A 13386-nucleotide genomic window follows, 5' to 3' on the forward strand; every position below is an offset into this window, starting at 1 on the left:
AATTTTTAAAATGATCTTTATGAAAATGTGTGATTAATAGAATAATTTGGGTAAAATGGAATCCATTTTACCAATAAAATAGATTTTTAATTAAGTAATAAATCCTTTAAAAGAGATGCTAAATGTAATACGACCATTATTGGATCCTAGTGTACTGAGATGGTCTTGAATATGTTAAGAAAATGTTGTTTGTCTAGAAGAGTTGAAAATATTTGAGAGGGAGGAAGGCACTCTTCCATTAACCCTTAATGTGCATTTTAATTCCATTTTGGGTTGACTGTTTTGTGTTGCTGCATCATGCGTCTAGTACAAGGCCAAGGCCTCCATGTCTGGTGTCTTTGTTGCTCCCCTCCTCTGCCATCCCTCTTCCACTCAGGGGAATAGCCCAGCATCAACTCAGTCCATGCTTGTTAATCAACCACCTCCATACACCACATCCAGCAAAGCTCCCTGAGTGACTCACAGTCACAAACAACCAGGGCACTGATCTTTCCTCTGTGTCCTTCCAGCTTCTGTTGAGGACAAGCTGAGTTTAATATGCCTACCACCAAGTGAAGATGATGATTGGGATGATGATCATCATGATGCCCAGGTAAGAGCACCTTTCTTTGTTTTCTAAGGATATGTTGGTTTTCTGATGTGAGAAACAAACTCACCAGTCCAAACTGAAAGAATGGACTCAGGGAGCTGAAACAGCAAAATTGAGATTTTCTTTCCTTATTCTTTTTCTCTTTTTTTTTTTTTTTTTTTTTTTTTTTGAGACAGATTCTCGCTCAGTTAGCCAGGCTGGAGTGCAGTGATGCAATCTTGGCTCAGTGCAACCTCCATCTCCTGGGCTCAATAAATTCTCCTGCCTCAGCCTCCTCAGTAGCTGGGATTATAGGCATATGTCCCCATGCCTAGCTAATTTTTGTTTTCTTAGTAGAGACAGGGTTTCACCATGTTGGCCAGGCTGGTCTCCAACTCCTGATCTTAGGTAATCTGCCCACCTCGGCCACCTAAAGTGATGGGATTACAGGCCTGAGACACCATGCCTGGCTGAAAGTGAAACTTTTTTTTTTTGAGACGGAGTCTCTCTGTGTTGCTCAGGTTGGAGTGCAGTGGTGCGATCTCAGCTCACGGCAAGCTCTGCCTCCCGCATTCACGCCATACTCCTGCCTCAGCCTCCCGAGTAGCTGGGACTACAGGTGCCTGCCACCACATCTGGCTAATTTTTTTTTGTATTTTTAGTAGAGACGGGGTTTCATCATGTTAGCCAGGATGGTCTCGATCTCCTGAACTCATGATCCACCTGCCTCGGCCTCCCAAAGTGCTGGAATTACAGGCATGAGCCACCTCTCCCAGTTGAAAGTGAGACTTTTAATGACAGTGTTGCAAGAACCGGTGTCTCATGGTCAGACACACCCAGCAGTTCCAACAAGCAATTTATCCCCTAGTGTGCAGGTCCCTTCCCTGGTTCCTCATACGCTGAGTAGTATGGGGTCACAATCTTCCTGGGTGTTGCCTATTGATTGTTGGGGAAGGGCTTTAGGTATTTTTCTAGGGTTGTCTTACTGCATTTTGTTGCAGCCCACAATGCATTGCCATCCTACTCAGCTCAGGGGCTCTTCAAGTATTTCATTTATGACCTAAGTACCTGGGCAGCCTGATAAGAACAGACAAAGTGAGCAGTTTGTAGGCTAGTAAACTTTCATCTTAGACTAATCTTCTTTGGTTGAAGTGAGCGCAACTAAGTGGGGAGGAGGGGGTGACCAAGAAGCAGGCATTGCCCATCTGAGCAGGAGCCTAGTATTTCTTCTGTACTTTGCTGACCTAAACCAGTTCAAGGCACTTTGTCTTAAAAATGGACCACTGTATACATTTTTAAAATTTCTTTCCCTCTCAATTAATTTTGATATAAAAATATGACATGATACATTATGTACAACATACACAATTCTGTTTGTGAGGATGGAGTTCAGTGGGAGTTTCTTTTCATCTGATACGTGACACACTAGGATGTTTTTAAATGACAGCATCCATCATCAACTGCAATGCAGAGGCATCTTCCTCCACACCAGTTTTCCTCCTTGGATTAGGCATTGTGCATTTACCAACCTAAATCAACCTCAAAGATAAATTCTGTGGGAAAAGCTCTTGTCTTTTCCACACGTGTCCTCTATGCTAGAATGTTTGGTCTTTGATCCTTGACTCAACCACTGTTTCACAACTAGTTTTGTGAAGTGATCAGGAGACTAACATATCAGTGTAAGGGGTGCAGCAGAATTGATCTGATCCTTATAGTATCTTCTCTTGTCTCATTGCAGATTTTACCATCACCTATCCAGGGTACGTACCTTGAACTAACTCATTTTCTGAGAAATAAACTTGCTGGCTTTAATATATAGAAACCTTAATCTGGGTTCTTGTTAAAAAATATTGGGGGGTCTGGTGAGAGCAAACGATTTCCCAAGTGTATAACTATGAGCAGAGGGGCTGTAGAAATGTGTGTGAACCCAGAGGACCAACCAGGAGATTTTGTGTGAGCCAGTGTGTCTTCAACTGGAGTAGGAAAAGTGAGTGCACCTCTCCCTGACTTATCCTGATGTTAGCGGTTCTAAAGAGTGGATTCTGGAGAATCTCAGCAGGGAAGAGGATGCCTTTCCAGGTAGGCAACGAGACTTCAGTTGGGATCTAATAAAACAGCATTTCCAGCAACCTTCATCTTATACCTGCTACTTGGGAGGCTGAGGGAGGGTGTAGAAAGAGAAAAAGGAAAAGTAAATATAAGCCGAGTTTGTTATTTTCAGAGTTTAATGTCATCATTGTGAGAAGTACTATGTTTTTAAGTAACCTGTGTTTTCAATCACCTCTTCTTTATTATTTAAGGATGACTTTTCTGAGAACACCTGCTCTTTTCTGCCTCTGCCACTGCAAAATGTCAGAGACTTTGGTTTGGGATGCAGTTCTGACACAGGCAGTTACTTAATCCTGGAGACAGAATTCTTCTGCGGTGTGCCCAGATGCATAGGAGAAATGGATCCTCACCTTATGAACTGTTAGGTTTCATGGCAGCACATTCATTTGTCTGTGCTTGCTGTTTACCTCTGGTATCAAGACACCTCCCTGAGCATGGAGGAGAGAATGAAAATTCACTCTGGGCTCACTGCAAAAGCTCCAGTGTCTTGGAAATGGAGGGAGCAGCACAACCTTGAGCACACTGTCAGCATTTCATTTCTTAATGTGAATGAGAATATGCAGTTTTACCATCATTTGTGGAAGAGGCTTTCCTTTCCCCATTGTGTATTCTTGGCACCTTTGTTGAAGATCAGCTGACTCTGTATGTGTGCATTTAATTCTGGGCTCGCTATTCTATATCTGTGATACTTATCGGTGCCCCCACACTAGGAGCATGCTGTCTGAACTTCTCTGTTTTTTTGTAGATTTCAATCTCATGAATGTGCGTCCTCCAACATTGTTCTTTTTCAACGTTACTATGGTTATTTGAGGCACATAAAAGTTCATTAAAGTCTTAGATTAACTTTTCCATTTCTGCACAGATGGCTGTTACCATTTTGATAGCAGTTGTTGTGAGTCTGTAGATCATTTGTGTAGTATTGTGTGTTAGTCATGTTTAGTCCTCCTATCCATGAATATGGGATGCCTTTCAACTTATTTGCACCTTCTTTACTTTCTAGAATCTTTATGTTGACAGCTTATAAGGTAGATTTAACATGAGTAATAAAAATTAGTGATTTTTTTTTTTGGACGGAGTCTTACTCTGTCATTAGACAGGGTTGCAGTAATGTGATCTCTGCTCATTGCAACCTCCGCGTTGTTCGTTCAACTGATTCTCCTGCCTTAGCCTCCCGAGTAGCTGGGACTACAGGCACGAGCCATCACCCCCACCTATTTCTTTTTATTTTTAGTAGAGACATGGTTTTACCGTGTTGGCCAGAATGATCTCTATGTCTTGACCTCGTGATCTGACCCCCTCGGCCTCCCAAAGTGCTGGAATAACAGGCATGAGCCTCCATGCCCAGGCAAATTTGTGATTTTTTTATAGCAATATTTTGTTTATCTGACTGAAAAGGGATCAAAAAAAAATTTTTTGTCAGCTAGTTAAGCAAAAAATCACCCCTGTACTCATGGAAATTTTTTCCTGAATTTGTTCATTTTTATTATTATACACTTCCTCATTTCAGTAGATAATGTATATTTGAACCTGGAAACTTATCCTCATGGCAGAAAGTGTTCAGAGTCACGTCTCTCAGCTTCACTGGTGTAGGTAGAGGAGGCTCTGTGGGCTTGGCCTGTTTGAATGAAGCCTGATATTTAGGGAATCTCCTCAGGGAGAGTGACACAGGAGCTGCTGAAGCCCCTGATCACAGGGGCCCAGTAGGTTTTGTGCACACACCCTGGTTCCAGAAGATGACTTACAAAGAGGAAATCATGACTATTTTTAATTGTAGATTTTAATATTTAATTTTTAAAATGATTTCTATGAAAAAACTGCGTGCTTAATAGAATAATTTGGGTAAAATTGAGTCCATTTCATTGATAAAATAGGCTTTTGATCAAATAACAAATTTTTTAAACAGATGCTAAATGAAGTACTATCATAATTGGATCACAGTGTACTGACACGGTGTTGAATACGTTAAGAAAATGCTGTTTGTTTAGAAGACTTTTAAAACATTTGAGAGGGAGAAAGGCACTCTTCCATTAACCCTTATTGTGCCTTTTAGTTCCATTTTGGGTTGACTGTTTTGTGTTGCTGCATGATGCCTCTAGTACAAGGCCAAGATCTCCATGTCTCATGTCTTTCCTGCTCCCCTTTTCTGCCAGCCCTCTTCCACTCAGGGGAATAGCCCAGCATCCACTCAGTTTAGGCTTGTTAATCAACTGCCTCCAAACAGCACATCCAGCAAAGCTCCCTGAGTGACTCACAGTCTCAAACCAGGGCACTGATCTTTCTTCTGTGTCCTTCCAGCTTGGCCGGAGGACCACCTGTTTTTAAGACGCCCACCACGATGCAAACATGAAAAAGATGATGATGGTGATCTTGATGCCCATGTAAGACCCCCCTTTTTTGTCTTCTACAGCAATGTTGCTTTCCTGATTCCTTTACTTCTCAATTAATTTTGATATGAAAATCTGGCAATGCACATTATGTACACTGAACACTATTCTCTTTGTGGGGCTGGAATTCAGTAGGAGTGTCTTCCCAACTGATACGTGGTATGCTAGGGTGCTTTTAAATGACAGCATCCATTATCAACTGGAATACTGAGGGATTTTCCACAACACCAGTTTTCCTCCTTGGATTAAGCATTGTGCATTTGCATATAAAGTTAAACTTAATGGTAAATTCTGCAAATAGAGGTTTTGTTTTTCTATAGTTATCCTCTGTGCTAGTCTTTGGGGACTTTGACCTACGGCTCAATCACTATACTGCCTTCTGGTTTTTTATCATTGTCCAGAGAATAACAGATGTGTGTGAAGCGCACAGCGTAATCTGATTCTCATAATGTTTTCTTTTATATAATTGCAGATAACAGCTCAGAAAGAAAACGGTAGGTACCATGAAATAACTCACTTCCTGAGGGAAAAACTTGCTAGCTTCAGTGTATAGAAACCTGATTCTGGGTTCCTGCTGGGAAAGAGGCTTGGGGTTCTCGTGAAAGTGATTCTGCCAGTATAGAACTCTGACCCGAGAAGCTGTAGGAAGATTTGTCGACCCAGAAGAAAGATGAGGGGATCATGCATGAAGCAGCGTGGGGTGGGAGAATCGCCCATCACTCAGCTTCAGCTAAAGTAGGAGGAGTGGGTGGGTCACTCTCTCTAACGACTTATCCTTGTGTTTTTGTTTCTAAAGACTTGACGCTGGAGAGTCTAAGTGAGGAGGAGATTCCTCCAGGTAGGCAACTACGTGCCAGGAAAAACCCAATGGGAAAAGGTTCCCAGGAGCCTCCAGGTTATCCCTGCTGCTTGTGAGGAGGGGCTGAAGAAGGGGGTATGAAATCAGAAAGAAAATGGAAATATGTGTGAGGTCTGGCTTGTTGTAGGATTATCTTTTCCATTTCTGCACAGATGGCTGTTACCAGTTTGATAGCAGTTGTTGTGAGTCTGTAGATCATTTGTGTAGTATTGTGTGTTAGTCAGGTTTAGTCTTCCTATCCGTGAATACAGGATGCCTTTCCACTTATTTGTACCTTCTTTACTTCCTAGGATCTTCATGTTGACAGCTGATAAGTTAGATTTAACATGACTGATAAAAATTTTTGATTTCTGATACCAATATTTTATACGTCTGAATGAATAGGCATCAAATATACATATATATATTTTGAGATGGAGTTTCGCTGTTCTTGCCCAGGCTGGAGTGCAATGGCGTGATCTCAGCTCACTGCAACCTCTGCCCCCCAGATTCAAGTGATTCTCCTGCCTCAGCCTCCTGAGTAGCTGGGATTACAGGCACTCACCACCACGCCTGGCTAATTTTTTGTATTTTTTAGTAGAGATGGGGTTTCACCATGTTGGCCAGGCTGGTCGTGAACTGCTGACCTCAGGCCATCCACCCACCTCAGCCTCCCAAACTGCTGGGATTACAGGTGTGATCCAGAGTGCTCGGCCAAAAAAAATAATTTTTACGTAAGGTAGTTAACTAAAAATCACCCCCGTACTCGTGGACTTTTTTTCATAAATTTGTTCATTTATATTGGTATACATTTCCCCAGTTCAGTAGATAATGTATATTTGAACCTGGAAACTTATCCTGATGGCAGAAACTGTTCAGAGTCACGTCTCTCAGCTTCACTGGTGTAGTTAGAGCAGGCTGTGTGAGCTTGGCCTGTTTGAATGAAGCCTGATTTTTAGGGAATCTCCTCAGGGAGAGTGACACAGGAGCTGCTGAAGCCCCTGATCACAGGGGCCCAGTAGGTTTTGTGCACACACCCTGGTTCCAGAAGATGACTTACAAAGAGGAAATCATGACTATTTTTAATTGTAGCATTTTAATATTTAATTTTTAAAATGATTTCTATGAAAAAACTGCGTGCTTAATAGAATAATTTGGGTAAAATTGAGTCCATTTCATTGATAAAATAGGCTTTTGATCAAATAACAATTTTTTTAAACAGATGCTAAATGAAGTACTATCATAATTGGATCACAGTGTACTGACACGGTGTTGAATACGTTAAGAAAATGCTGTTTGTTTAGAAGACTTTTAAAACATTTGAGAGGGAGAAAGGCACTCTTCCATTAACCCTTATTGTGCCTTTTAGTTCCATTTTGGGTTGACTGTTTTGTGTTGCTGCATGATGCCTCTAGTACAAGGCCAAGATCTCCATGTCTCATGTCTTTCCTGCTCCCCTTTTCTGCCAGCCCTCTTCCACTCAGGGGAATAGCCCAGCATCCACTCAGTTTAGGCTTGTTAATCAACCGCCTCCAAACAGCACATCCAGCAAAGCTCCCTGAGTGACTCACAGTCTCAAACCAGGGCACTGATCTTTCCCCTGTGTCCTTCCAGCTTGGCCGGAGGACCGCCTGTTTTTAAGACGCCCACCACGATGCAAACATGAAAAAGATGATGATGGTGATCTTGATGCCCATGTAAGACCCCCCTTTTTTGTCTTCTACAGCAATGTTGCTTTCCTGATTCCTTTACTTCTCAATTAATTTTGATATGAAAATCTGGCAATGCACATTATGTACACTGAACACTATTCTCTTTGTGGGGCTGGAATTCAGTAGGAGTGTCTTCCCAACTGATATGTGGTATGCTAGGGTGTTTTTAAATGACAGCATCCATTATCAACTGGAATACTGAGGGATTTTCCACAACACCAGTTTTCCTCCTTGGATTAAGCATTGTGCATTTGCATATAAAGTTAAACTTAATGGTAAATTCTGCAAATAGAGGTCTTGTTTTTCTATAGTTATCCTCTGTGCTAGTCTTTGGGGACTTTGACCTACGGCTCAATCACTATACTGCCTTCTGGTTTTTTATCATTGTCCAGAGAATAACAGATGTGTGTGAAGCGCACAGCGTAATCTGATTCTCATAATGTTTTCTTTTATATAATTGCAGATAACAGCTCAGAAAGAAAACGGTAGGTACCATGAAATAACTCACTTCCTGAGGGAAAAACTTGCTAGCTTCAGTGTATAGAAACCTGATTCTGGGTTCCTGCTGGGAAAGAGGCTTGGGGTTCTCGTGAAAGTGATTCTGCCAGTGTAGAACTCTGACCCGAGAAGCTGTAGGAAGGTTTGTCGACCCAGAAGAAAGATGAGGGGATCATGCATGAAGCAGCGTGGGGTGGGAGAATAGCCCATCACTCAGCTTCAGCTAAAGTAGGAGGAGTGGGTGGGTCACTCTCTCTAATGACTTATCCTTGTGTTTTTGTTTCTAAAGACTTGACGCTGGAGAGTCTAAGTGAGGAGGAGATTCCTCCAGGTAGGCAACTACGTGCCAGGAAAAACCCAATGGGAAAAGGTTCCCAGGAGCCTCCAGGTTATCCCTGCTGCTTGTGAGGAGGGGCTGAGGGAGGGGGTATGAAATCAGAAAGAAAATGGAAACGTGTGTGAGGTCTGGCTTGTTGTTTTCAGAGTTTCTTGGCATCATGGTAAGAACTGTCTTTATGGGCTATGAGGGTGCTGCGTTCATGAGAGATTATCTTTGCAGTGCACCTGCTCTTTTCTGCCTGTGGAACATCAGAGCCTTTGGTTTGGATTAGTCAACACTCCTTGGGATTGTCCACAAGGGGTGTAGGCTTAAGCACTGGGTGTCATCTGTGATGAAGGGAATCTGGGGGATGCAACTCTCTCACAGGCATTTCCTGGAACCTAGAGAAACAGTCCTTGTGCTATGTGCCAAGGGGAAATCGAGAATCACCCTCTGAACTTTCAGGACTTGTTAGTGCACATTCATGTTTCTGTCCTCACTGTGCGCTCTTGGTTTAAAGGGATCTCCCGGGGTGGATGGTGGAGTGAATATTCACTCTGGGCTCACTGGTAAAACTCCAGTCTCCTTGGAAGGGAGGAGGAAAGTTTGACCTTGAGCACATTTCCAGGCTCCACTTCCCAACTCACTCACAGATTCTGAGATGAGGCTTCTTTCTCCCCAGTTCTCTAATTTTTGGGGTAGCCAGGAGTTCCTTCCCACAAAAGATAGTATCACACTGTTTCCTGTCTTCAAAAATTTGGCTTTGGTTTTGTTCTCTAAGTTGATATTGATCACTTAAGTTCTAGACTTTTCTTTTTCATTCTTTTTTTTTTTTTTTTTTTTTTTTGAGACGGAGTCTTGCTCTATCACCCAGGCTGGAGTGCAGTGGCGTGATCTCGGCTCACTGCAAGCTCCACCTCTGGGGTTCACGCCATTCTCCTGCCTCAGCCTCCTGAGTAACTGGGACTACGGGTGCCCGTCACCACGCTTGGCTAATTTTTTTGTATTTTTGGTAGAGATAGAGTTTCACCATGTTGACCAGGCTGGTCACGAACTCCTGACCTCAGGTGATCTGCCCACCTCAGCCTCACAATGTGCTTGGATTATAGGCATGAACACTGTGTCTGACCAGGGTTATTTTTAATGTAATTGTGGCTATCTCAAGTAATGGTGCTTTGAGTGTTTTTGTCAGTGGTTTTGGAATAATACCAGCACTCACTTCTGTGGAGTAGACTGTTAGAAGGGGCATATCTTTCACTATCATAAATAATGCAAACTTTTTCCAAAATGATAACACCAATTCATGCTCCTCTAACAGCATATGTGAGTAGCCATTTCTCCAAATCCTTGTGGGCGCTTAGTTTTGTCTCTTTCTAAAAATTCCATCACTGTGGTTAGCCTTTCATTTATATAACATATTACTTAAGATGTTTACCAAAAAGAAATGTTGTTTTACTCTAATGATGCAGCGCAGTAGATTTGTTTACACCCGCCTCACCACAGACACGTAAGTAATGCATTGCGCCGACATTCCAACAGTTACGACTTGGCAAAAGGAAATTTTCAGCTTTGTTATAATCTTACGGGACCACTGTCATACATGTGGTGTGTCATTGACCAAAATGCCATTCTGCCACATATGACTTTAGTTAATAAGCAGGTGCTTAAGAATGAAAATAATAACAGCTATAAATTGAGTATATGGGCACTTCTGTATGTTGCCTCCTTGAAGTGTCACAATCACTTTGAGACTGAATTAGTTTTGTTATAGTCATTATACACATGAGGAACGTGGGTGTCAGTTAAGTAAATTACTCAGGATAGACACCAAGAGCTGGATCTCTTTAACACCAAAGGCTACTCTATAAACTAACATGCTACACCACCTGTACTGGCAAAGTAGACTTACCATAAAATGAAATTTCCTTCCACAGCTGGGCGTGTGAGCTCAGTGAGGCTGCTGTTAACCATTGCTCCATGGGTCAGAAATTGGTCTTGCTGAAACTTGGCTGGAGAAGCTCTTGGCTCAGGGAGTGAAAAGTTACTGACAGGTTATATGAGTGCAATTGAAGGATTATGCTTCCGTAGAGCATGTGGTGGAATGAGAACAGAGAGAATCAAAGAGAATCACCCAGAGCAGGACACCGTCTCAAAAAAAAAAAAAAAAAAAAATTGCCCATCTAATAGGTTAAAAATTAGATACAGTCAACCACACTGGGTCTTACTGTATAAAAAAAAAAATGTACTTTTAGACAGTGATAGGAAAGAAGAAAAAAATTAAAATAGTTGATATGTTCTATGTGAGACTGTGGAATAAACTGCTTTTAAATAGAATTTTGTATGAAGTTCTTTAGGCAATAAGTAAAAATGGAAGGGAAACCAAACAGCAGAGAGCAGCCAGGACCACAGTTGCCTGCGGATGCAGAGACTGTGGTGGAGCCTGGAATGCACCAAAGACCACGAGTCCCCGTGGGCAGTCAGTTCAGTGACAGCATCACCAATTGTCTGATTGGCAGGCACCCCAGTAGCACATGGACAGAACAAGGAGGCCTAAGATGAGTCCAGGCCATGGAAGGTCTCCAGTGAGGGGATCTTGGAAGTTGTGAAAAGCATCCTGGAGGGGGAGGTAGTCCTGCAGCTTAGTGGTCCAGTTTCCCGCACTGGTCTTACTTGGTATGGCATAGAGGTGCTCACACAGCAGCCCCCAGTATCCTCCCACTTCCCTAAAAGCTTAAACATACCACGATGTGTATCAGTTGCTTAAAGAGCACAATAGCACATTACTGAAAAACCAAAATTGCAGAGAAGTGGCCTCATTTCCTGGAAATGTTTCAGGAAGTGGGAGGTGGTGAGGCTCCACTGGGGAAATGCTCATGACCAAAGAAAGATGAGGCCTGAGGACTGGTGGTTAGGCTCAGCCACATGGAGTCCACGTCATGCCCTGCAAGAGCAATCTGGTGGGGTGGTGCTGGGGAGGGGAGAGGGCCAGGGCCACAGAGCCTGTGCAGGGATTCAGAACCAGAGGGCTCCTCAGAACGGGCATAGGAGATGGTCTGTAAGGACCTGTCCCACTCCAGTGATGGCATGAGGGACAGGGAGGGAGGAAAGCAGCCCCACATAGGAGGACGCCCAGGGTGGGGAAGCAGGTCTCAGGAGAGCTAGGTTTCAGTCCAAGCAAGAAAGGAAAGAATGTTCCAGGGAGAGGCTGAGGCCCTGGGGCCTCCGGAGGGCTTGGAAAAAAGGTTTCAGCAGATGGAATCAGAAAAGGAGTATTCAGGGCCATGAAGGGGAGGTGAGCTGAGCTTCTTGCAGCCCCTGATGCAAACAGGGATGAAGGACATAATGAGATTAGTCCTGAGTCTGAGGCAGAGAGCAGTGAGGAGGCTGTGAGTTTGGGAAGGGAGGGAAGGGCCTGGCTAAAAGAAGGCAGGGTTCTGGGCCCTCTACACTCCTGCCAGGGAAGGTCAGAGCCCAGAGAGGCCCAGGTCTCCCTCCTTGCACCTGCACAAACAGGTGTACCCCTGGTAAGGGGGTGCTCTGTAGACTGCTGTGGAGTGAGGGAGCAGCTTCTCCTGGGCATAGGACCCCAGGCACCTGCAGGATGCAGGACTCCAGGCTCCCTCAGATGCCTGCTGATGGGTCTCTTCTGAGGGGCCATAAACTGGCTTCCTGGGTACCCACAATGTATAAGGCACTTATTTTCAGTATGATGCCCCAGCACTGCCAAAATCATACCCATTTGTGATAGGCACAATTACTAGCCCCACTTTAGGGCTAGGAAAACTGAGGCACTGAGCAGTTAATCAACTTGCCCCAGGCTCCATAGATAAACAGTCAGTGTAGAGGTGGGGTCTCAACACAGCAGGCTCCCTCCATAGTGTGGGCTTATAGCCACTGGCTGTCCCTCTGCCCTGGTCCAGCCTCAGCTGTCTGGGGTGGCAGTTTGTGCCTTTGGGCTACAGTTGAATGACCAGTTGCCTCTTCCAGGCTGGCTCCCATACCTCTCCCGGCAGCAGCTTCTTAAATCCCAGAAGCTGATAATGTTGTGGTAAATGGGCCTTGGAGAATGGAGGCAAGGGTATGGTGCTGAGGACTTCTAGGTCCCAACATAGGCTGTGTTCCTGGCCCTCCCCTAGTAACAGAGGCACCTCTGTCCCTGGTCATTAGAGATGAGTTCCCGCATCTCTAATTTCTCCTCAGCCTGGACTGCAGAGGCGGGAGCCCAGGAGATCCTTGCGTGGAGGCTGCTTAGTGGGATGATGTCATAGTGCACAAAGCTGGGAGCCTGCCCTCATTGAAAAGGGATTGTCTCTTCTTCATCCAGGGTGAAGCCCTTCTGTGGAGCCGACCAGGGTGCTGACCCAAAGGGCAGGCCCGCGTGTGCTGCAGGGTCCCCAGCTTTGCCCCTGGAGGTCTCAGTTCTCTCAACGTTCTGAGGAAAACTGTTGGCCCCAACAGAGAGCAAACCTCCAAGGCCACCTCCAACCCATCCCCAGCACTGGGTTTGGCCTGTACCATCCAGGACCTGGTGCTTCTGGGCCTGGCATTTCGCCTTTGGCAGGAGAGTGAGAAGAGACGTGACCGTGGTCCAGGAATGGAAAGTGCCATTCCAACTTGAAATAAAGAGACTGAGCACTTTTATTCAGGTGCAGAGGTGGCTGATCAGGTCTGACCCAATGAGGGGCTCAGGGTTTCCACTCAATGACATCGATGGTGATCTGAGTCACCTTCTATAAGGCCTCGCCCTCGTAAGCCTTGCTGTCAGAGTCCTCCTCCAGGACACAGAAGGTGTGCACGTGTGCCTGCAGGACCTTGCATCCCTCAGGGGCCTCTGGCAGCATGGTGAGGGCCTTGGTGGCCTTCAGGCACACCCTGCCCATGGGTGAGTGTAGCAGCTTCAGGAGCAGGCTGATGGCTTGTGCGTCCAGGGCCACATACTTCTCGGCAGGCCACCAACA

General features: G+C 44.6%; 1 protein-coding gene across 11 annotated transcripts in view; it reads left to right on the top strand.

Moving 5' to 3' along the window:
• Positions 1 to 13073, top strand: part of LOC129022783 (aspartate-rich protein 1-like) — a 36911-nt gene extending 23838 nt beyond the window's left edge. For 5 of the 11 annotated variants that reach the window (XM_054469015.2, XM_054469014.2, XM_054469017.2 and 2 more), the window contains 9 exons: positions 510 to 592; positions 2307 to 2328; positions 4973 to 5055; positions 5534 to 5555; positions 5858 to 5899; positions 7514 to 7596; positions 8075 to 8096; positions 8399 to 8440; positions 12753 to 13073. In XM_054469015.2, the coding sequence (XP_054324990.1) occupies positions 510 to 592; positions 2307 to 2328; positions 4973 to 5055; positions 5534 to 5555; positions 5858 to 5899; positions 7514 to 7596; positions 8075 to 8096; positions 8399 to 8440; positions 12753 to 12757 (404 nt within the window). In that variant the 3' untranslated portion in view covers positions 12758 to 13073. The other 6 variants (XM_063662922.1, XM_063662921.1, XM_054469012.2 and 3 more) reach the window with 5 other exon arrangements.
• Positions 13074 to 13386: the final 313 nt, after the last annotated feature.

Source organism: Pongo pygmaeus, chromosome 23 (assembly GCF_028885625.2).
Source record: "Pongo pygmaeus isolate AG05252 chromosome 23, NHGRI_mPonPyg2-v2.0_pri, whole genome shotgun sequence".
In the NCBI taxonomy this organism is placed as follows: Eukaryota; Metazoa; Chordata; class Mammalia; order Primates; family Hominidae; genus Pongo; species Pongo pygmaeus.